This window comes from Nansenia antarctica (genome assembly GCF_963989245.1).
Source record: "Nansenia antarctica genome assembly, chromosome: 4".
NCBI classification, from domain to species: Eukaryota; Metazoa; Chordata; class Actinopteri; order Argentiniformes; family Microstomatidae; genus Nansenia; species Nansenia antarctica.
In genome coordinates this window covers 69,346,073-69,370,468 of record NC_137689.1, presented here as the reverse complement: position 1 = coordinate 69,370,468, position 24,396 = coordinate 69,346,073, and the positions used below count along the sequence as shown (strand labels likewise).

At 46.1% G+C, this 24,396-nt stretch overlaps 1 protein-coding gene and 1 long non-coding RNA gene across 2 annotated transcripts in view; both read right to left on the bottom strand.

Annotated features, from left to right (window-relative positions):
* Positions 1–1,178: 1,178 nt before the first annotated feature.
* Positions 1,179–3,544, bottom strand: LOC308155093. Its single transcript, XR_013937390.1, has 3 exons — positions 3,455–3,544; positions 1,970–2,039; positions 1,179–1,284 (listed from the first exon to the last, which is right to left on the bottom strand). It is a non-coding gene; the product is annotated as an uncharacterized lncRNA (long non-coding RNA).
* A 91-nt stretch (positions 3,545–3,635) lies between these two features.
* LOC308156308 (myosin-IIIb) overlaps positions 3,636–24,396 on the bottom strand; it is a gene marked incomplete at both ends in the record, with an annotated part of 39,783 nt that continues 19,022 nt past the window's right edge. The window contains 21 exons of the mRNA XM_080529653.1: positions 3,636–3,643; positions 3,700–3,853; positions 4,310–4,475; positions 5,071–5,160; positions 5,564–5,760; positions 6,582–6,718; positions 7,928–8,119; positions 9,221–9,312; positions 10,371–10,418; positions 10,693–10,740; positions 10,967–11,052; positions 13,741–13,860; positions 14,514–14,579; positions 14,817–14,860; positions 15,852–15,963; positions 16,733–16,846; positions 17,612–17,677; positions 19,939–20,025; positions 21,507–21,607; positions 21,732–21,848; positions 23,727–23,835. Coding sequence (XP_080385779.1) covers positions 3,636–3,643; positions 3,700–3,853; positions 4,310–4,475; positions 5,071–5,160; positions 5,564–5,760; positions 6,582–6,718; positions 7,928–8,119; positions 9,221–9,312; positions 10,371–10,418; positions 10,693–10,740; positions 10,967–11,052; positions 13,741–13,860; positions 14,514–14,579; positions 14,817–14,860; positions 15,852–15,963; positions 16,733–16,846; positions 17,612–17,677; positions 19,939–20,025; positions 21,507–21,607; positions 21,732–21,848; positions 23,727–23,835 — 2,154 coding nt within the window. The remainder of the gene's footprint in view (positions 3,644–3,699; positions 3,854–4,309; positions 4,476–5,070; positions 5,161–5,563; positions 5,761–6,581; positions 6,719–7,927; positions 8,120–9,220; positions 9,313–10,370; positions 10,419–10,692; positions 10,741–10,966; positions 11,053–13,740; positions 13,861–14,513; positions 14,580–14,816; positions 14,861–15,851; positions 15,964–16,732; positions 16,847–17,611; positions 17,678–19,938; positions 20,026–21,506; positions 21,608–21,731; positions 21,849–23,726; positions 23,836–24,396) is intronic.

Here is a 24,396-nt window from a genome sequence, read left to right as displayed (position 1 = left end):
TGCATGACCATGAGCCCGTCCTCCAATTTCTACCTTTACCAGCCTCCACTGCATAGTAACACACCATGGCAACATCAGCTGTGCGCTGTGTGCAGTCATCTCATTAAATATACATAATGTAGATCAGTATTATGTCATTTGCCTCATTCTTTTTTTATAAATGCTATGTTCATAATTGTATGCTCTCGAAAAAGCCAATAAACAAAGTTTACATTTGTTTATGTACTTCTACATACTGTAGACCCATGCAGTTCCAAAAGAGACTAAGAAAGTCTCAATCTACAGGGCCCAGTCTTTAAAATAATTCTTTTTTGTATCAGAATGATCTGGATTATTTGTTGCTGTTCAGGATTAGATCAAAGATAGGTGATTTCCCCAATACTACTGAAAATCAGCCAGATGATTGATATTTTTGTTTGTCTGTTTCAGATTTTTGTGTTCTTTTTATATTATTGTGTTATTATTAAGTATGATACCTTGTAAAGAAGCTCTGATTTTCTATTTGTGAGTTTCTTGTTCTTAAAGTGAAAATGTTGATAAATATCATCAATAAATACAATAAATGTTTAGAATGTGAACACATCATTACATTACCTTGTGTGGAGATGACGGAGACACACAGAACCAGAGCCAGAACTCTGAGATCCATCAGTGAGCGATGTGGCGCAGCAGTGTTAGCGTAATGTCCTGAAGCCTGTCAGCCACTCTCTGATCAGTCTCCCCCAGAGGGGTGTCTCTGCTTATATCTGCTCTGTTCATCAGGAAACACGCCTATTTACAGGGGTGTACACATCACTGGTTTTGGCTGGTTCTTTGGTTGTTAAAAAAAAAGTGATGATTGATGTTGTTGTGGGAAAGAGAAAGTAAAAGCTAAAGAACACACGTTTCCATTGGCAGAAACAGAAAGCCATGCCATTAAAACCTGCATTATGCGTTTTAGCAAGAACAAGGACACATATTTAAAACTTTAAAAACACATTTATTCATCCAGTCAATCAGTGAATGCAAAATGTCCAATCATAATTCACATTTAAATAAGACACATAAAACAACAACACTTTCCGAGACACAAAAAAACACCCATAAATTAAAATATTACAATAGGTAATTAAAAAGAAATCCATAAAAGAAAATACTAGAAACAAGGAGGTATTCTCCTCTGTCATTTGTTCATGAAACCTGGCTAAAGCGTTGACAGCAGAGGGTCGAGTTGATCATTCAAGTTTGCGATAACAACATAATAGCAGCCTTGGATAAACTCTCTCCGTCCTATGGGTTATGAATCTGCAAGACACAAATCAAAACATCACACTCCATTTAGGACAGTGTACCTAGAACTCAAGTTGTAAAAGAAAATCAGGGGGGATGGTGGATTTTATCATACGGGGACAATTTTAGCATCCCCACAGCGTCAGTGACTTTAGTGTCAGTGACTTGGTAAAAATGTCATTGCGTGTGTGCGTGCCCCCTCGCCCACAGTATTTTACTCAATATGCGCAAAACTAAATGTTGAAATAGCAGTAATACCACGTTCATTGATAAAATGACATAAGGGATGGAAAGGGGGGATGGCAGCTTTAGAAGGGGGATGATTTTGACCGTTTTTATTTCATCCCCCCTCAACTCGAGTGCTGAATGTACCACTGTGATATTCAGTCACACTAATAAGGACATGAGCAAGAACAAAACCACACAGACAACAAAGTGGTCTGATGATGATGATGATGATGATGATGATGATGATGGTGATTGTGGATTCAGAGAGGCAGTGGGAGATGATATCTAATATATGAATATACTATATTATATAAGACAAAGACAATGATCGACCAAATGTGCTTCACCATAAAGCAATGTCTATGGACACATCACAGAGCAGGGATAGGGATAGGGTAGACAGTGGCGTGTGTGTTATAGGGTACAGGAGACTGCACAGGGGTGGGGGGGGGGGGGGGGGGGGCTAACCTACCTCTCTTCTTCCATGAGGGTACGGGTGTGCTGTGAGAGAGAGGGGACTGGTCCTGACAGTCTGAGAAGTGCTGCAGAGGAGAGAAGGAGGGAGGGAGGGAGAGGGGAAGGGGGGAGAGAGGGGAAGGAGAGGGAAAGAGGGGAGAAAGGGGAAGGAGAGGGAAAGAGGGGAAGGGGGGGAGAGAGGGAAAGGGGGGAGAGAGGGGAAGGAGAGGGAGAGAGGGGAAGGAGAGGTAGAGAGGGGAAGGAGAGGGAGAGAGGGGAAGGGGGGAGAGAGGGGAAGGAGAGGGAGAGAGGGAAAGGGGGGAGAGAGGGAAAGGAGAGGGAGAGAGGAGAAGGGGGGAGCAAGAGAGAGAGAGAGAGAGTGAATAATATGGTAACACATTTGATCAATAAAGCTCTTCATTTTACAGACAAAAATCTCAACAAGGTGCTTGAGAGAATGAGAGACGGAGAAAACAAAAGACCCCTTTCCTTCCTTTGATTGACAGCGACATCAATTCCAAGTTTCGTTATCACCCACATCAAAACAGTATGAGTCATGTGTGAGCAAGAGCTGAAGGGCTCTGTTTGGACCTGTTCTCTTCAAAGCCTCCCTAATCAACTTAATGGGCAGTTTGGCATAACTAAGAAAACAGGAATCAATCAATTTTACCACCAGTGAATTAATTTCACAATCCAGTGGCATGACAGTTTGGAAGGGGCTTGTGCTGACTTGTGCGGCACTAACAGTGCAGAGCTCTATGTTTACAAGCATGTAAGGCCTACATTACGCCTTAACTGCTCCTCCTGAGACATCTACTACCCCCCAGCACTGCGTCTCCTGAGACACCCGCTTTTCCCCTTTACTGTGTCCCCTATGACTTCTACTGCCCCCCTTGTACTGTTTCTCTGTTCTCCAGTGTCTATATATAAAAAATTAAATAAAAAGCTAGATTACTCTTCCTGCTACGACTGGGGGATTGATGATTCACTTGCTTAGTCAAATGTACTGATTATAAGTCTCTTTGGAATAAGGCGTCTGCTAAATGCCAAAAATGTAAATGTAAACATGTGGGTTAGGGTTAGTTCACATGTACAAAGATTTTATGATGTTTGATTTGAACTTGCTTCTCTGAACTGGTGCTTTCTGGCGGTGTTCTCACAAAGCTTTTATGATGTTTGATTTCATTTGAACTGATAATAATGTAGTCAGAATGATGTAAAGTAATATTATTTATTCCATATGCTTTCCTTTCTTCTTTCTCTCCTTACTGCCTTTCCCTTTCCTACTCCTTACTCCCTTTCCCTGTCATTAGCTTTCTCTCTCTCTCTCCCTCCCTCCCCTCCTCACCCATCGGTCCTCTCACTGACCCCAATTGAAATAAGCCAGTGGCTTTCTTGGGTTTTTATCCTGTTAGTTGACCTTGTATGTAATATGTGCTTTCATGTACCTACTTCTGCAAATCTTCTAATAAAGTTTTCAATCAATCAATCAATCAATCACCTGTTGTATCTGCTGTATCTCCCTCATGGCCAGTCGTATGGAGGGGTACAGCCTGGGGAACGGCCTCTTCCCCTCCCTCTCTCCCTCCTCTTCCTCCTCCTCCCCCCGTCCTCCCTCCCGGTCCCGTCCCAGACCCCTGCCTCCCCAGCCGTCTCCCCCAGACTCGGCCCTGTGTCTGCGGTCAGAGATCTTGCGGAGGACTGGGGGTTTCTGTGCCTCCAGGGTGGAGGTGGTGGAGGTCTGGCCCGGGGGCAGGAAGAGACGCTGCAGCTCCAGGCGGACCTGGTCTGGACCCGCCTGAGACGCCGGCTCCACCCCAGGCTCGGGGCTCCCTGGGGCGGGCGCGGCAGGATGGGACAGGCCCTTGAACTCCTCGTAGTCGGTCTCCCGGTCACACGTCTGGAACAACAGACACATACATGATAAATCCCACATAGAGACACGCACGCGCACACGCACGCGCACACGCACACGCACACACACACACACACACACACACACACACACACACGTGATTCAAGTACTGTCCATAACTATGTGAACATTATTTGTATAAGCCATAATCCATGAAATACTGTATCAAATGGTAGGAACCTTAGGCCTAGATATCTCACATGCACATACACACATACACACACACACACACACACGCAAGTCTAGGGCAGTACCGACAAGGAAAAATCTATTAAACTGAGAATACAAGCAGCGATACCACAAAGGCAGGTCAAAGATGAGCCTAATTGGGTATACAAATCTAAAATACTGTAGTCAAGAGGCCATAGGGGTTATGACACCCTGAGACACTTCATAAGACACTTCATAACTGTGTTCCTCATGTAAAGGTGTTGCCCCTACCTGTCCACAGGGCACAGTGAGCTGCTCCATGAAGGGCTGGATGCCCACTCGGGTGTGGTGCTGCACCAGGTCAGGCAGGGAGGGGTGTGCACGGTCCTCCCCCAGGATCACATACTTCCCGTTGGACTGCATCTCGATCATGTAGTGCCTGCACCGGTCCTCACCTCTGGGGGAGGGAGGGGGTGGGGAGAGAGAGAGAGAGAGAGAGAGACACAGACAGACAGACAGACAGACACACAGTTGAAGCAAGTTGATTTGGAGTTTTGGCCTGTGTGAATTTCCCCAAATCTAAAAGCCCTGGGCCTTAGTTAGAGCCTGCAGAGTTTTTCCTGGTAAGGTCATCTGGTTAGCAAACGGTCAGGGCCAATAACATGATGTTCATTTGTGACCTGTGGACTCAGTAAAGAGGAGCTAGCTACCTCTAGGCTAGTAAGTAAATCTAATCTTGTTTCTGAGTTTCCCTCTGTTGTCAGGACAACAGAGTCAGACCCATCTCTTCAGGCTACACCTTAACTGTCCCTCCTAAGACCTCTTCATCCCCTCTACCCCCCTGTACAGTTTCTCTACTGTAAATAATAACAACAAAAACTTAATTCTTCTAGCATTATGTCTGCCAATGGCCCCTGGCCCGAGCATAGATTACTTTTTCTTGCCATGACTGGTGGATAGATGATTCACTTACTTAAGACAAACGTATTTGTTTTAAGTCGCTTTGGATAAAGGCGTCTGCTAAATGCCAACAAATGTAAATGTAAATGTACCTGTATGTGAGGGTGTACCCCTCCCGGCTCTGTCCCACTCTGATCAGGAAGCAGCCTACAGGCTTGTCAGTCATCAGGTCCTCAGCCTGTCTGAGAGAGGAGAGACCCACACAGACTGGTCAGCGACAACAACATCCAATTTAACATCTAAACGGACTGCACTTATATGCACTCCAAAGTGCTTTAGAATGGCCTCTCATTCACCAATTTACACACACATTCACACACCAATGGCAGCAAGCTACCAATGCGCCGGCCCGCTCATTGGGAGAAATTTGGGGGTTCAGTGTCTTGCCCAATGACACCTCGGCAAGGACACCTCGACACATGGCCAGCCGGGGATCGAACCGCAGACCTTGCGATCATTAGACGCCGGCTCTACCTCCTAAGCCACAGCCGCTATCTATTCCTCCCACACTCATCCAATCAACACATTTCCATGTCAGTGGCACTCCTCCGTCAGCTAGGGGGCGCTATGGTGCAGTGAGCCTACCTGCGAGTGATCATGCCGTGGAACCAACAAGGAAAAGCCCCGTTACGGACCACCTTCCTGGCCTGAGTCTCTTTGAACCAGCGGATGGTGTTCCTCCTCTTCTTACTCCTCTCCCTGGCCCTCTCCTCCCCCCCTCCCGCCCCCACCATCACCACCAGCTCACTGTGGACCTCCACTGCGTTGTCAAAGGGAGTGGCCTGGGACACAGACAGAGGGAGGGAGGGGAGGGGGTGAGAGGGAGGGAGGGGAGGGGGTGAGAGGGAGGGAGGGGAGGGGGTGAGAGGGAGGGGAGGGGAGGGGGTCAGAGGGGAAGTTTACATTTTTACATTTACATTTTTGGCATTTAGCAGACGCCTTATTCCAAAGCGACTTACAATCAATACATTTGACTAAGTAAGTGAATCATCTATCCACTAGTCGCAGCAGGAAAAAGTTATCTATGCTCAGGCCAGGGGCCATTGGCAATAGTTTAGAGCAAGAAGAAGGATCTATTTAAGAAGTACTCTGTGAACTGTTATTTATTATTATTTTCGTTTTTGTTTTGTTTTGTTCTTGTTTTTCGCTGTTTTGTCTGTGTGCGTATGTCTGTTGCGTACTGTAATGTCTCTGAAAACTAAATAAAAAACACATTGAGTAAAAAAAAAAGAAGAAGGATCTATTTATTTAAATTGACACAGAGAAACAGTACAGGGGGGTAGTAGATGTCTCAGGAGGGACAAATTCATACAGGACCACAGAGAGGACATAGGATGGGCCAGTTTGGGACGACTGGAGGACAGGAAGTTGTCAGGGAAGAGATAAAAGGGGGATTGGCATAATGGTACAAGCCAAGGCAATCTGATATGAGCACATGCACCTCGACTCCCACCGTGGCCCATCATCACTCCAAAAACACACGTTCTGTTGGCATTTCCAGTGAAAGTTGCCCCTTTTCAAGACATTTTGATGGCCCAAGTCACAAGATAGTCAAGTCACAAGATATAGAGCCTTTAGGCCTTTGGTCCTGAATAACCCTCACCTCAAAGAGCTTGCTGCGTGGCCGAGGGACAGGGGCCAGATGGGCCTTGGGACGTCCACCCACCCCGCTAAGGAAGGAGCGAGGCCTGGGCTGGGGCTTCTTCCTCCGGGGGAGAGGGACAGGTGGAGAGACCGGTCCTGGAACACACACACACACGCACAGACACACACACACAGAGACACACAGAGACACACAGAGACACACACACACAGACACACAGAGACACACACACAGAGACACACACACAGAGACACACACACACACACACACACACACAGGGGTAATAGGGTCAGTCATTGGACCACAACCAAGAGAAAAGGATCTTAACATAATTTAGGATGATCTAATATAATATAATAATAGTCTATGATGAGTAGGAAGCAAGGGAGAGAGAAAGAGGGGGGAGAGAGGGAGGGAGGGAAAGATAGAACAGTAGAGAGATAAAGAGAGAAAACTGGACAAGACTGGGGTGAAAGGTTTAATAGATAGGTAGGTAGGTAGGTAGGTAGGTAGGTAGATAGGTAGGTAGATAGGTAGGTAGGTAGGTAGATAGGTAGATAGGTAGGTAGGTAGGTAGATAGAAGGTAGGTAGATAGGTAGGTAGGTAGGTAGATAGGTAGATAGGTAGGTAGATAGATAGGTAGATAGAAGGTAGGTAGATATAAGGTAGGTAGATAGGTAGGTAGATAGGTAGGTAGATAGGTAGGTAGATAGGTAGGTAGGTAGGTAGGTAGGTAGATAGGTAGGTAGGTAGGTGGGTAAGTAGGTAGGTAGATAGGTAGGTAGGTAGGTAGGTAGTTAGGTAGGTAGGTAGATAGATAGATAGGTAGGTAGGTATGTAGGTAGGTAGGTAGATAGGTATGTAGGTAGGTAGGTAGATAGGTAGGTAGGTAGATAGGTAGGTAGGTAGATAGATAGATAGATAGGTAGGTAGATAGATAGATAGATAGGTAGGTAGGGGGGTAGGTAGGTAGGTAGGTAGTTAGGTAGTTAGGTAGGTAGGTAGGTAGATAGGTAGGTAGGTAGGTAGGTAGATAGATAGATAGATAGATAGATAGATAGATAGATAGATAGGTAGGTAGGTAGGTAGATAGATAGGTATGTAGGTAGGTAGGTAGTTAGGTAGGTAGATAGATAGGTAGGTAGGTAGGTAGGTAGATAGATAGGTAGGTAGATAGGTAGTTAGGTAGGTAGATAGGTAGGTAGGTAGATAGGTAGATAGATAGATAGATAGGTAGGTAGATAGATGGAGATGAGGGATGAGGGATGAGAAAGGGATGGATAAAGACAATGAAAGCTGGATATGAAATTTAAAAAGGTGAAAGATTGATATTCCTCCTCCGTACTCTTGTTCTCCTGCTCCATGTCCTGACGCCTCCTCATCTCTTCCTCATGCAGCTGTTTCCTCCTCTCCTCCTCCTCCTCCTCCTCTTCCTCCCTCGCTTCTCTCTCCTCCCTCTCCCTCTGGGATTGTATCTGTCTGCGCATCTCTGTCAGCAGCGACAGGTAGTTCCTCCTGCAGCGTAGACGGCGGTAATCTGCAGACAAAGACACTCATGTTAGACATTTACATTTATACAACAGTTAGTTCCGACCAAGTCATTTGATTGGACAAGAGGCATTCCATGAGTGCCGATATACAGTATAAAAGCACTGGGACTTTTAACTATATGTATCACTCCGCCGCACAGGTGTTCTATTGTTTGTGTTCGGGTTACTAGGCAACAGTCCAGTTGATGTTCAGTTGCGGAACAATTTTTTGTTGGCGGAGCCGAAATAAATGATTAAATAAACAAACAAATCATAATCTGATGTCACTTATTACTGTTAACTAATAAATGGCGCTGTAGAACTGTTGTATAAAATGAATGAATGAATGAATGAATGAATGGTCTTTATTGTCATTGCTATAGTACAGGTACCAAACAACGAAATTTGGGAGGGGTGGCTCCCCTGGTGCTAGGAAAGAAAAAAAACAAGAAAAAAAAAAACAAGAAGGGAAAGGAGCTGGTTTACATAAATAAAGGCTATGTACACTATCCACTATACTATACTGTAGTATTAAAAAAAAGCGATATCATATTAATTATGGCATTTAGCAGACGCCTTTATCCAAAGCGGTTGATAGTCACCTATATAGTCATAGTCATCTATCAAAAAACAGATTGATGACTTACTACATGTCCAAAAAGACATATGCAAGGACGCAAATGTGTTCCAAAGTGTAGTCATATTCAAAGCAACTTCCTCTGTGAACATTTGTGCATAACTCTGTTCACGATCTTCGTAATGAAATCGAAACAAGTTTTCTCTTTCATGTCTTGTTCACCAAAACATCAGCAAGAAGACGCCAGAGTAGTGTCCTTGGTGGTTTAATCATGTCCCGTCATGATTTATCACCATGTTTACTTGGGTTACGGTGATTTCCCCTACTGAATAGGTTCACCCCCAAGGCCTGTTAAAGCTAATAAAGTGACTGACTTTGACACACAGTGGAGTGACTATTATTACTACTATTATATTGTTAGTATATTATTTTCGTAGTGTGTCTTTCCCACAGTGTGTTTATGTGTCTTTCCTACAGTGTGTGTCCCACAGTGTGTGTGTGTGTGTGTGTGTGTGTGAGAGGAGTCTCTTACTCTTCTGGATAACCAGCGCTGCCTTGCCCAGTCTCTCCAACAGTCGGGCCAAACCCTCCTGGTGCCAATACTTAAAGAACAGACGAGATGAGCTGAGGAAGGAGAGAGAGATGGGGGAGAGTAAGAGAGAAAGAGGAGAAGGAGAAGGAGAGACAAGGAGTAAGAGAGAGAGATGACGGGGGGGGGAAAGAGAGAAAGAGGAGAAGGAGAAGGAGAGACAAGGAGTAAGAGTGAGAGAGAGAGAGAGAGATAAAGAGATGAGAAGAGCAGAGAGGCAAGTGTGAGAGCGTAAGAGACAGTAACACAGACTGACATCTCCACTTTTTTTTCCAAAACCTTCTTCAATCAAGTCCTGTTCACCTCACACTTCTACACAGAGAGAGAGAGAGAGAGAGAGAGAGAGAGAGAGAGAGAGAGAGAGAGAGAGAGAGAGCCAGGAAGAGAAGCCAAGAGCAGGGGAGCGTTTATCAGAAATCAAGATCTCTACTTTAATAAAAGCGTATTATTATTATAAACCATCCACCCTGACATGACCTCCTAGTGAGAGCCAAGACAATACCCAGGCTGAGCTGTTAACGGACGAGCGAGAGACTACACCTGACAGACTGATTGTTCTTCTGTCGACACTTCAGATGAAAACGTTGAACAGGACGAGTTAGAACCTGGCAGAGTGACTGCACCGTGCCACGGATGATAGATCGTTTTCCCACCAAAATGCCACAGCGGGAGAATCTTATCATCTGAATAATTATATGAAATCATATCATCTGAAGAAATACACCTGGACAGGTGTTACTATGGGTTGGCATGGATACAGTAAAGTGAGTATAACGGTGGATTCGTTGGAACCGAAGACGCGGCCGAGTTAGACAATCTTCTTTAACGTGATATCAGTGGAGGCTGCTTGAGGTAGAAATCGGAGAACGGGTGTTTAACAGCATTCCTCATTCCATTCATCACAATGAGCCCATCCTCTGATTCCTACCTCCGCCAGCCTCCCCTGCAGGAGCTATAGTGCTGGCGGGAGTAGAGTACCAGTAAAGCATTCTTTTCAGTTTGTAAAGCGTCTTTGAGTGTCTAGAAAAGCGCTATATATAAGTCTAATGTATTATTATTATTATTATTAAACATACAGTGAAGCATTTCTTACCCACACTTCCAGCCATGGATCTCTGTGGCGTTAAGGATGGACATGCAGCTGAAACACACACACACACACACACACACACACACAAATATATAATTGACATGGTTGGACAGTGAGATAGAGTGTTTCTCAACCCTCTCCTCGGGGCGCCCCAGCCGCTCCACATATTTGATCTGATGTGGAGCGGCTGGGGCGCCCCGAGGAGAGGGTTGAGAAACACTAGACAACCTGTTTGAAAAGGGCTAAACTTTCAACATAGATGTAGTCACAGGAATGTGTGGGTACACTTCTACGTTTCCAGATACAGATTCTGCCTTATTCATACCTTTCCTTGGTTAGAGGTAAGCCGGGCTTTATCAGTAGAATGTTGTATCTGTGGGAGAGAGACAGAGACACTCAGCGTGGTACAGTATACTGGCAACACAACGGCACAGAGATGTCACACACCGCATCAACCCAAATCAAAGTATCCATTTTCAGCAATCCTATTCACTGCAAAGTCACACACACACACACAGACAAAAAATACACAGACAGAAAAACACACAGACAGACACAGAGAGAGAGAGTGACACACACACACACACACACACACACACCTCTGTGCAAACTCTTTGAAGGAGGGTCTCCAGGAGAAGCCATCTCTCCGTATCCTGATGGTCTCCAGCAGGCCGTTGTATCGCAGCTATGAAGATATAAGTAGTTATAGATAAGAACACGCACCCACCAAACACTTTATTAGGAACACTGGGTAGGTAGGGCCTCCCTTTGCTCTCAAAACAACAGTGCCAAGAAAACATTCCTCACACCATTACACCACCTGAATTAATGAGAAGGTGTACAGGTGTTCCTAATATAGTGTCCGGTGAGTGTACATCCATAACAACTGTCCAACTGTCCTACAGGCCTGTAGACTCCCATTGCTGTGTACCAGCGGAGGCTGGCAGACAAAGAATGTGTGTTTGATCCCATTCCTCAGTCCATTCAATTCAATTCAATTTTATTCGCCATGTGCAGTGCACTAGGAACATGATTTGGTGTTCAACCATGCTAAACAAGCTACAGTACATACAACAACAAGACGACAACACGACAATACTCAAGACAAAATATACAGTACCAATATGAGTGAATATTATTAATAAATATACTGTACAACTAAGTGCAAGAACATGTAAAGTGCAAGGTGCAATGATCAGCAGTTATTGAGAAGGGCTATGGCTTTGGGGAAGAAACTGTTCAAGTGGCGTGATGTTTTTGTCCTGGTGGCCCTGTACCGCTGTCCAGAAGGGAGTAATGCAAACAAGCTGTGAGCTGGATGTGAGGGGTCAGCTACAATCTTGCGTTCAGTGTGTTACAATGAGCCCGTCCTCCGATTTCTACTCCCACCAGCCTCCACTGTAGTGTATTGTAACTAAGTCCAAGCATCGGATATCCATGTACTCATTTCTCCAGTTTTCTATAGTTGTGTGCAGTGTCGGGGTTGCACAGGAGGGGGCGATGTTGTATAAGGCACCAGAGTTGTGTGGGGCTTATCGACAGAACAGAGATTGTTGCATGTAGGCTCTCCACAGCTGGGGTTGGACAGGCAGCTTTGGAAAGACTACTAAAGACAAAGACCACTCCATTTTGAACTCCAAGATGTCGTGTACGCCCAAGCGCTAGCTGTTACTGACTCCCGTATTAACTCGCATGTCATAATGGCATTCTAATGACAATGCCATCCATGTCATTGAACCTTTACAGTGGGGGAAATAAGTATTCAACACTTATAATACTCATGAACAATTTAATTTCATTCAACATATTTTCATCATATTTCCTTCAGGGGTCTTGGAGAGTCAATGCCTCGGTGGGCCGGCTCTGTTTTGTCAGCACACAGAGGACCAAGCACATCAGTGTATGTTGAATACACATTTTTTGATGTGTTGAATACTTATTTCCCGCACTGTATATGTAGCCAGTAAGCTTAGATAGAGTACACTACCCACTGCAACTATAGTTCAACTACAGTCATGCATTGTATCACCCCCCCCCCACACACACACACACACCTTAGACAGACACATTTCAAGGCATGGGTTGTGGATGCGATGCTGTAAAAATAGAGACCCGACCTCTAGACCAGACCAGACACCAGTGTCTACTGGGCATTGTGTTAAAACAGAACGGCCCCTGAGGCAGAATCCTAATCACAATGACACCCAGACAGCCAGTCAGCCAGCCAGCCAGCCAGCCAGTCACACACTAACCTAGTTACCAGCCACTGGCCTAGACAACCACTGCTAACAATAGCCACACAGCAGAGGTGTGTGAGTAGAAGAGGAAGTGAAAACCCATCACTTCAGGCTACACCCTTAACCGTCTCTCCTAAGACCTCTTCATCCCCTCTACCCCCCTGTACAGTTTCCCTACTGTAAATAATAATAATAATAATAATAATAATAATATTCCTTCCTTCCTCTAGCATTGCGACTGTCAACGGCCCCTGGCCCAAACATAAATTACTTTTACTTCCTATTACTTTTACTGCCTGATGTACCGTATAGATAGATTCACTTACTTAGACAAATGTGTTTGTCGCAACTCGCTTTGGATAAAGGCGTCTGCTAAATGTCAAAAGTGTAAAAAAAAAAAAAAAAGTGAAGGGACTGGGGAGGTTCTGCAGTAGGAACACTCTGTGCTCTGTATGGCCCGTCACCCTGTCACCGGGTCCATACAGCCTGCCGTATCAGAACATACTGGCACCAGACCGGTCCCTGTGATACACCACACCATCGGAACAGAGCTGTTGGAAGTGGTCCAGTTTATGGTTGTTCTGGACAAAAGTCACCTGACGCCAAATGCACAGAGAGCGGCTGTGGCTCAGGAGGTGAGGAGTCGAGGTGTCCTTGGGCTAGACACTGAACCCCAAATTGCTCCCAAAGAGCGGGCCGGCAACCTTGGATGGTAGCTTGCCACCATTGGTGTGTGAATGTGTGTGTGTGAATGGGTGAATGAGAGGCCATTGTAAAGAGCTTTGGATAAAGGCGCTATATAAGTGCAGTCCATTTAGGGAGACTGGTGATGTGTGACGAGAGAGGGGTTATCATCATCATCATCGTCGTCGTCATCAGAGCAAGAGCATCCATTGGTGACACATGTTAATATTACTGGTGGACACTATTATACATTTCTATTTTTATTTGACTTATCTCCTGAAAGGCCTCCCAGGTCAGCTGTTCATCAGCCTTATTGAGAGCAGTGCCGCCGGTCAGTGACTCTTTAAACACCAGGCCAGGCGTTACCTGGGTAACCACCGTAGTTCATTCCTAGTGAGTTGGTCCGAGTTTGAGTAGTATAGTACATCTAAAATGAAAGCTTTAATCCTCACCTGGTCCATGACTATTTTGCTGTCCACCTGGTTGGGGAGTTTGCCGCCGTTGGGTTTGATACACCGGACAAAGTGAGGGCTCGCCACGAACATCTTCTCCATCAGTACAGCTAGCGAATGCTAGGGAGAGAAACGGTGGAGATCACGGTCATCCGTCTCTGTTACCATAGCGACACACAGACATGGCGGAGATCCCTGTCGTCTGTCTCTGTTGCCATAGCGACACACCAGGAAGAGACACACAAGACATGGTGGACATCACTGTCATCGGGCTCTGTTACCATAGTGACACACAGACATGGTGGAGATCACTCTCATCTGTTCTCATCTGGAGGACAGGCTCATTGTTGATAGTTGATAGTAGTGTATTACAATGAGCCTGCATTACCGCCCCTAGTACCGTACAATACCACCCCATCAGCCCCCCTGCCATACAGTGAACAAGTGCAATATCATTATTCTCTCTCCCCACAGCGATCCGCAATGCCCCACCCTGAACACTTTTAAATCAGCCCTCAAAACCCACCTGTTCTCTAAGGCCTTTGGCCTCTAGTCTAGTTTGTCACTCTTGCTGTCTTTGTTTTTTTTGCTTTGTTTTTCTGTTCTGTTTGTCTGACAGTCTGTCTGGCTATGTAATCTGTTAAGCGTCCTTGGGTCTGAGAAAGGCGCTATATAAATCTAAGATATTATTATTATCATTATTACTATTATTATTCCTCGTAGGGAAATTCATTTTTTATGAACACACACTTTCACATTCACCTCCTCCGTACCTTGAACTGGGCCCCTACTGACTGTTTCCTGGTGGAGTTGAAGTTGTCGTCTGGCTTCTGCACGAGCTGCAGTAAAGTAAGTAAGGGCGAGGTTATTCATGTCCTCCAAAATACCACAAAGGTCACTGTACAGCTACAGTGTTACATCCAACAACAAAGGCAAAAACACGACTCTGGCTGACTCTGTATTTTACAGCGAGTCAGTTACTCTACACAGACAGTATATACAGTATATATGATCTACTGTATATCATATTATGCTGCACTGGGGTTGTGAATATTTGATGAGTCCCTCCTGCTTACCTTGGCTTTGCGAGGCATCAGCGTGCCGGTCCTGGAGATAGTGGCTGAAAAACAACAACACATGAAATATGAATCATGAAATATGGATCATAAGATGATAAGAGTCCAGACCAGGGGGAGGCTGGTGGAGGTAGAAAACCCGAGGACAGGCTCATTGTAACGCATGGAATGGAATGAGGAATGGTATAAAACACCATTTCCATTCCATGCATCTACCTCCGCCAGCCCCCCCTAGACCAGACCAGACAAGACAGCGATCCATGTTTTAAACAGAACAAAGCTGAGACTGTCCGGTCGTGGGATGTCATGCTGTGTTCAGATGAAAAAGTCACTTTCATTATGTATGAGTGAACAGTTGACAAAGGGAGGTCAGCCGGGTCTGTCTCTCAGATCCTCATCAGAAAACAATCACATGTTCTACTGTTACAGCTCCGCCTCTTGACCGCTGGCCACAAGGTACCCATCTGCTAAGGGCTACTTCCAGCATGTTGATGTACCACGCTACAAAGCAAAAGTCGTCTCAAACTGGTTTTCACGAACATGACAATGAGTTCAGTGTTCTTCAGTGGCCTTCCCAGTCACCGGATTTAAATCCAATAGAACCCCGGCTTTGGGATGTGGTAGAACATGAGACTGAGCTTTTCGGCTTGAAAGCGCACCTGAAAAATCGGCAGGAATTGCGTGATGCAATCATGTCATCATGGACCCGAATTTGATATGCAGTCAACTGATCTCTGTTTAACAAACGTTCACTGGTTCAATACAATACTACAGAGATCGTTGGTACTGTAGCGACATCAAAGCTAGCTGAAGTCGACAGCCGCAGGCTTCTTTTTTTTTTATGTCCCCCCCAGTGCCCCCAGTCCCCCCTGTACTCCCAGTCCCCCTCAATCCCCCCCCAGTGCCCCCAGTCCCCTCTCCCCAGTCCCCACCCAGTGCCCCTCAGTCCCCCCACTCAGTGGCCCCATCCCCCCCCCCCAGTCCCCCCTCCCCAGTGCCCCCACTCCCCCCCCAGTCCCCCCAGTCCCCTCTCACCAGCGAAGAGGACGGAGAGGAGAGGAGTGACGCTGTTGATGAAGAGTCCTCTGATGCTGGCTGGGATGGTGTCCCGGTTCTTCTCCAGGAAACCCACTCCGTTATACTGGACCTGGGGGGGTGGGGGGGAGAGAGAGAGAGAGTTATACTGGACCTGGAGGGAGGAAGGAGGTGGGGGAGAGAGACACACACAGAGAGAGGATAGAGTTGTGGTCCTCTGTGGCCCAGTTGGTCATTGAGCATGGCGCTAACAATGTTTAAGTTTTGGATAAAAGCAACAGCTAAATGGCGTATATTATATTAGTTACGGTAAAAGATGTTCATTAGGTATGGGACGATGGAGAGTGAATGATCTGCATGTTGCTCATAATTAGAACATGAATAAAAACATTGTAAGGTACAAGATGTTACATAAGGCTTTTTCAGAGAGGTCTAACGAGATAAGTAATTACATTTTCTTACCTAATTTTTAACCATTTAGTCTCCTTGGAGTAACTTAGGGCTAAGTGCCTTACCCAAGGCACAATGCCAGTAGTGTTCCCAGGTAGACTAGAGTCTAGACCACCACTACCCCTAGAAAGGCTCTTGCATTTTTCAGTTTTATTGGATAGAGATACAGTGCAGAGAGACAGGAAAGTAAGGAGGAGCGGGAATGTCAGCAGGGCATGGGCCGGATTCAAACCCATGCCAACATGGGCATATGTGTGCACTGCAGGCCGTGGTGCTAGACCACTGGACCACCCCAGGCCACCGCTGTACTCATTCCTAATGCTTCTTCTGCTCATCCAGAACAAACTACTGTGGTACATCAGACAGACATCCTGGAGCCCCACCACAGTACAGACAGACAGACAGACAGACAGACAGACAGACAGACTCACCTTCCCAGCGTAGTGCAGCACGGTGAACAGGGGGATGTGGCTGCGGACCACCTCGTAGTGGGGGCTCTTCTTGAACTTATTGTTCAACTTGTCCACAAAGTCTCTGTCAGAGGCCTGAGGGGGAAGGAACCCAGAGAAGAGCTTAGCGTGTGATTACTGTACACATCTAGGAATCAGTGGGAGGCTGGTGGAGGTAGCCATTCGGGGGGGGGGGGGGGGGGGGGGGGGCGGGGGGGTAGGGCTCATTGGAAGCATTCGAATGAAGAATGGAATCAAATTCCTCTTTGATACGGTGCATTACAATGAGTCCAACCTCCGATTTCTGCATCCACCGCTATGAATATACACTCACGGAACACTTTGTTGGGAACACCTGTACACCTTCACATTCATTCAGGGGGTGTAATGGTGTGGGGAGTGTTTTCTTGGCACATTTTGGGCCTGTTAATACCAATCAATCATCGCTACTTCTAGCATGATAATGCACCACGCCACAAAGCAAAAGTTGTTTCAAACTGGTTTCATGAACATGACAATGAGTTCATTGTTCTTCAGTGGCCTTCCCAGTCACCGGATCTAAATCCAACAGAACTCCTTAGGGATGTGGTAGAACAGAAGATTCACAGCTTGTAATTGCACACTGGGGCGCACACTGGGGTTCACACACTGGGTTCAACTTCATAATAATAATAATTCATTATATTTATATAGCGCTTTTCCGAGGCTCAAAGACGCTTCATAGAGCGACCAAGTAATTTGATTGGACAAGAGGCATTCCATGAGTGCTGATCAGATTTCCAGAGAGTATTTACGAACGCAGCCCATATGAACTATGATCAGAACCATTGGAATCAGAATAGTAGGGTAGTCATAGCCCACCTGGGGGAAGGCACTCTGCTCGTCCAGCAGAGAGAGGATGCCGATGGGTTTGGTCAGGAACAGATCCTACAGGGGAGACGTTCAATAATACACAATATTAAAATACATGTACCATACAGTCATACAGCATATTAGAATGTTTGTCTCTGGGTGCGTTCGTAAATTCGCTCTGAGAGTGCCGGAGCACACACTGGGTTCAACGTCATAAAGGGACCAAGTCATTTGATTGGAAAAAAGAGGCATTCCATGAATGCTAACCAGACTTCCAGAGCGAATTTACGAACGCAGCCTATTTGTTAGAATACAGTTATACAGCATACTATAATGTTTGTATATGTATTAGAATACAGTTATACCGTATATTAGAATACATGTACATATGTTAGAATACAGTTATACAGCATGTTATGATGTTTGTATATGTGTTAGCATACAGTCATATAGCATATTAGAATACAACGTGTCCATGTGTAAGAATTGGAAACACTATTAGAATAGCAGAACGGAAAGGGCTGGTTTACTACACACAGATCTATGACTGATGGTTTCCTAAACACAGATGAAACCTCCCTTCCCCTGGACTAACATAACGCTTTCAAAGGAGACACACTGCGTTTATAGTGCAATGTCCTGGACCATGTTCAACAGATTATCACCTTGTAAAGGGCTTTCTAGGTCAGACATATCTCTCTGCCTAATGAGTTGAGTATGAGTGAGAGACCCTGGCGTACCCAGAAGCATGCTGCCTGATCTTTACAGCCTAGTGCCCCGGCCTACACTGTAAACTGCTTTTGATGTTTTTACAGCAGCATCTACTGTAGGCCCGGGGGGCAGGATGGGGGTAAGCCATGCGTTCACACTGAGCACATCACCAAACACGAGATCAGTGCAACATGTCTAGAATTCAGACTCTTGAATCTCACATGTTCATCAATGGGTATTTAGTTTACCTGGAATTTCAAGCGACTACCGTATTGTACCCAAATGTACAGAATCTAGAGCTAAGACACTGCCTTCTGTTCCTAATGGGTCCTGATCTGGTGCGGCTGGTGGCGGTAGAAATCGGAGGACGGGCTAATTGTAAATGGACTGCACTAATTATAGCTCCTTATTCCAAAGCGCTTTAGAATGGCCTCTCATTCACCCATTCACTAGGGGTGCAACGGTTCAGTTGGCCCACGGTTCGGTATGAACCTCGGTTTTTGGGGTCACGGTTAATGGTTCGGTACGTGTTTTTTTTTTTTCAAACTGTTGCCATGTTCTCAACTCCGCCATGAACAAACATCCGACTTTGAATGAAACACAGGATAAACCGAAAACCGTCACGGTTCACTAGTGTATTGAACCGTGGAACGCGAACCGAACCGTCCGTAAAAAAAACGAGAACCGTTGCACCCCTACCATTCACACACCAATGGCGGCAAGCTACCATGCAAGGCGCCGGCCTGCTCATTGGAAGCAATTTGGGGTTCAGTGTCTTGCCCAGGGACACCTTGCGTCCTCGAACCGCCGATCTGCCAACCTTGCGACCATTAGACGCCGGCTCGACCTCCTGAGCCACAGCCGCCCCACCTTGTGATGCACGGGAACGGAATGAGGTATCAGATACGAGTTTACCATTCCTCCTCCCATTCCACACATTGCGTGAGGAGGCCGTCGCCTAGTTTCATGCTGCTCGTCCCATAGCTCATCTAACTGTGGCCCTGCAGTCTGTGGACAGAGACACCAGCCTTGGCCAGAGTAAACAAGTGGCATGTGTAGACACAGAGGAGGCCCCGGGGCCAGCCTGGGAGTACATCAGCTCACTAAGCTGCTGCTGTGCGCCTGACCAGACAGACAGACAGAGCTCTGGAACGCTGGGGACATTCTGCCCCGTCAGCATTTCCTCTTCTTGTGATCTCTGTGCGTCTCGCAGTTAAACTGTGTCTGTCTGTCTGCCCGCCTGTCTGCCCGCCTCCCTCCCTGTCTGCCTGTCTGTCTGCCTGTCTGTCTGCCTGTCTATCTGTCTGTCTGTCTGCCTGTCTGCCAGTCTGTCTATCTGTCTGACTGACTGCCTGCTTGTCTGCCTGTCTGCCTGTCTGCCTGCCTGTCTGTCAGACAGACAGGCAGACAGGCAGACAGGCAGGCAGACAGACAGGCAGTCTCTCTGTCTGCCTGCCTGTCTGCCTGTCTGTCTGCCTGAGAACTGGGTTTATGCTGGGTTTACACTAGAGCTGTCTGTGTTATTACTGAGACAGGGGGAAGGGGGAGGGAGAAAGAAAAGAGAAATATATATAGAGAAGTGAAAATAGAAAGTGTGAAGTGTGAAGTGTGTCTTTGTCCTTTACCAGAATAGGTTTATTGTCTTTGTAAGAGATGGTCTCCCACTCGATGCCCTCCTCCTTGTACTCATTCTGCTCCATGAGGAAGATGTGCTGTTGACGACACACACGCACACGCACACACACACACACACACACACACACACACACACACACACATCATCATCATGTTGACATCATATTCACATCATAAAGTAGGAATCACCAAAGGCCATCATCATCTAACCCAAACAAACAAACAAGCCCTATTAGGTCTACCTCAGGGGAGGCTGGTGGAGGTAGAAATCAGAGGACGGGCTCATTGTGATGCATGGAATAGAATGAGGAATGCTATTTGATATTATTTAACTCATTACAACGAGCTGTCGTCTGATCTTCTACCTCCACCAGCCTGACCTTTTGTTGTTCTCAACTCTCAACCATGGTGAGCAGTGTAGCGATCCAACCCCCCCCAACCCCCCACCCCTGCTACCCCAACCCCAACCCCAACCCCCCGCCCTCAGGCAATCAGAAGCTGCAAATGTGATGACTGGGTGGAAACTGTTGTGCTGCTGTTTCATAAAAGCAGAGAAGTTATACAAGCCAGATCCCTCCTGCTGTAAACATGTTGTGGTCCAACAATAACAGGCTTCAGAAACAGGCTGGTGACATGCTGGGGGGCACACACACACACAGACAGACACACACACACACACACACACACACACACAGACACAAACACTGCTACACAAACAATGACACACAGACACACAGACAGACACACAGACGTACGTACACAAACACACACACACACACACACAGACACAAACACTGCTACACAAACAATGACACACAGACACACAGACAGACACACAGACGTACGTACACAAACACACACACACACACACACACACACACACAGTGCACACCCGCATACACACATTTATATACAACATAGGCTACCTAGTGCTCACACCAGGGGAGGCTGTTGGAGGTCGACATCAGTTGGACAGGCTTATTGTAATGCCATTTCTCATTCCATTCATTACAATGAGCCTGTCCTCCGATTTCTACCTCCGTCAGCCTCCCCCGGCTCACACTTACTGGGACTAATAAAGGACTAACATGTTTAATAGTAGCATGTTAACTAGCAGTTACTGGGACCAATAAAGAACTAACACGTTTAATAGTAGCATGTTAACTAGCAGTTACTGGGACCAATAAAGAACTAACATGTTTAATGGTAGAACGTTAACTAGCAGAGCGTGGCGCACAGCCTTGTGACTTCAACACTGCCAAGACACACAGTTAATAATAGACTCCTTTCTCTAGCCTCCCATCACATGCATCTGTCACATTTAAACAAGACTCTCAAATAAAGATTTGCCGTTTTCAAGACACGGAATCCCAATCATGTTTCTCTGATCTCTGAGCTATTAAAACTGAACAAATCTAAAAGTTGGAAGCACATTCCGTTAAGTGTTTGGGTAAACTTGGAGGCAGTTATTTTGAAGGACTTAAATAGACAAAAAACACTTCAGAGGGACCCTAAATTACAGGGCTCCATTTTTTAGGGCACTTCTATTCATACTTACATGGTTGAAGAAGTACTGCAGCTGTTCGTTGGCCAGGTTGATGCATAGCTGCTCAAAACGGTTCACAGAGAAATTCTCAAACCCAAATATGTCCAGAATACCTGGAATACAGAAGAGGATTAAACAGAAGGTTGGCCAGGGGTGATGTAACCCTATAAATATATATATGAGGAGTTGTAGAGTCTCTTATGTTGCAGGTTTAGTAAAGTTTCCCCTGAAACTCACCTATTTCATTGAGCTCGACGTCATAGTCGACGTTGGGAGCCAGCAGTTCATTAACTTTACTAACGATCCAGCCAAACACTCTGCCATAAGCCACCTTGGCTATGGAGTCCCTGGCATCTGGACAAAATAAAAAGAACACACAATATCAACAGAGTTCTGGAAAACATGTCCGGATATTGAGCTTGTTTTGAAATCTTAAGCTTTCTTGCCCACAATGAGTTGGTAAGACAAACATGGCCCAGCCTCTCATTGTTTTGTACTGCATTTTGCTTGATAACAGTCTGTGTGTGTGTGTGTGTGTGTGTGTGTGTGTGTGTCAGTGTTTCCTCTATATGCATTTATTGGTGGCGGGCCGCCACGAATGAATTTCCTCCGCCACTAATTGATTCAGTCCACAAAAAAATTAAATAAAAAATACACCTCTGAACATTTTAGCTGATTAAAATATATCTGATCCCAGATATGGCCGAGGCACACGGGAAGCGGCATATTGGGCGGCCGCTTCCGAGGGCGGTATAGGAGTATTTCTGGACAAGGATCCGTCGCGCAACACCGCCCCCTGGGTGCCGGAATAACGGTGCTGGGCTCGAGGAGCCAGTCAGCTAGTCTGCCTGGCGGCCTCTTCTGGGACTGCCGGCCACGGGGTCGTGCGGCGGATCCTATGCAATAGGCAGGGGATAATTGGATGCTAGGTTGGGTTCAATTGGCTACCAAATTGGGTGAAAAAGGGATAAAATCTGAAAAAAATTAATATATATATATATATATCTGATCCTAGATCAGCGCTATAATGGATGTTGACTAAAAGTGCACCTAAATCCACGCCCATCTCTCTCTAACCGCTGATCCAAAATCAGATTAATGACATTAAACATTCAGTTGACGACGTGACACAAGGGCTACTCCTGATTGGACTAAATGTGAACCGGCATGAGAACCGTGCAGACTCAACCATCCCTGCTCAGCAGTCTTACCTGCCGAAATGCTCAGGCGCCTGTGTTTTCTCCTCGCAAATAACAGGCTAAAAGTCACCGGTAGTACCATCTAAAAGATACAAAAAGCTGATCTAGCTAGCTAGGTGCACAAATAAGATATCACGTTAAATAACTTCGAAAAATTAAACGAAAACAGCGACAGATGGATGGATTTTTCAAGAAAAAAGATGTCCCAGACACTTCAAACATTGCTGAAGCTAGCAGTGGCTATGAGCGATCCGAAACTGCATGAACGTTTATGGCGGGGTACCACCACCACCACCAGCTACAACTACAGCGGGAGAACAAGCAGCAGCTACTGTGCGCTGTGGTATGTACACCAACATATATTACTTTCGTTTGTTACTTTTATTTGGACTTTGGATTTTAAGACCACTCACACCATTCATGAAAAGGTCCAGAGTTTCTTGTTGCAAACGGAGGAAGGACAAACAACAGGTGCGTTGAAACCAACACCCAATCATGCCAGGACGATGGCTAATTTGATAATTTTGATAGACATGATAGCCATCACATCTAGTTGAAAAACTGTCGCAAGTTGAAGAACTCGCGCAAGTTGGAAATACTCGGAAACTTTCGCCAAGTTGGACATACTTTTCCTGTTGTGTTTGAGACGGAGCCAAGACTGCTCGTTTGGAAGGACATTGGATCCGTGAGTAACGTAAACCTTCAGAGCTGATGGATGGAAACCGGTATCACAAGTTTATATTCTGTATATTCATTATTATTTTTTTGTCATCCTCCCTCTAGTTTTGGTTGAAAGTAGGTCGTTGTTTTGAGCGCGCGTGCACGCGGGAAAAAAATCGTTTAGCGCGCGGACAGGGCTCTCCGCCACTAATGTAAAAATTCCTGGAGGAAACACTGTGTGTGTGTGTGTGTGTCCTCATGCACAGCTTGTTGCTGGTTGTGGAGTCTGCGGATGGCCTCTCCTCTCATCACAGAGAGACTGGGGTGTAATACAGGGGTGTGGGTGTGTGTGTGTGTGTGTGTGTGTGCTCACCCTCAGCTTGTTGCTGGTTGTGGAGTCTGCGGATGGCCTCTCCTCTGGTCACAGACTGAGTACAGGTTAAACAGCTCAGCAGCTCCTCCTCCTGCACCCCAAACTGGCCCTGAGACAGATAACACACACTAACATGAGTACACACACACACACACACACACACACACACGCACACAGAGCACACTGTAGCAGCCCATCGTGTGTTAAAACCCTTGCACTTAAGTCTGTGGCAGAGAGCTGAGGAAAGTCTGAGAAGTTTGTTGTTTTTCTAAAGTGGCTTTGATTAGGAACAAGCCGAGGGCAGGGTGCCCTGACAACACACACACATACACACACACACACACACACACACAGTATTGTGTACACTGGGAGTGGTGTACAGTACTTCTCCATTAAACTATAAATATAGCCACTATTGACCTTTCATAGGCAACATGTCTTATCAGACTAGACCAGATGTGGACCAAGCCCCCTGCCCCCCCCCCCACTTCACCACCTCTTCCTTCTTACAGGGGGGGCTGCACTGTGGATGAGGAGGGGGGGGGGGTGGGTGGCAATGATTCACCTGTTTAAATAGAGAGAATGTACACCAACATGCACCCAGCCAATCTGTAGCGTGCGTGTACACACACACACACACACACACACACACACACACAATGTACACATG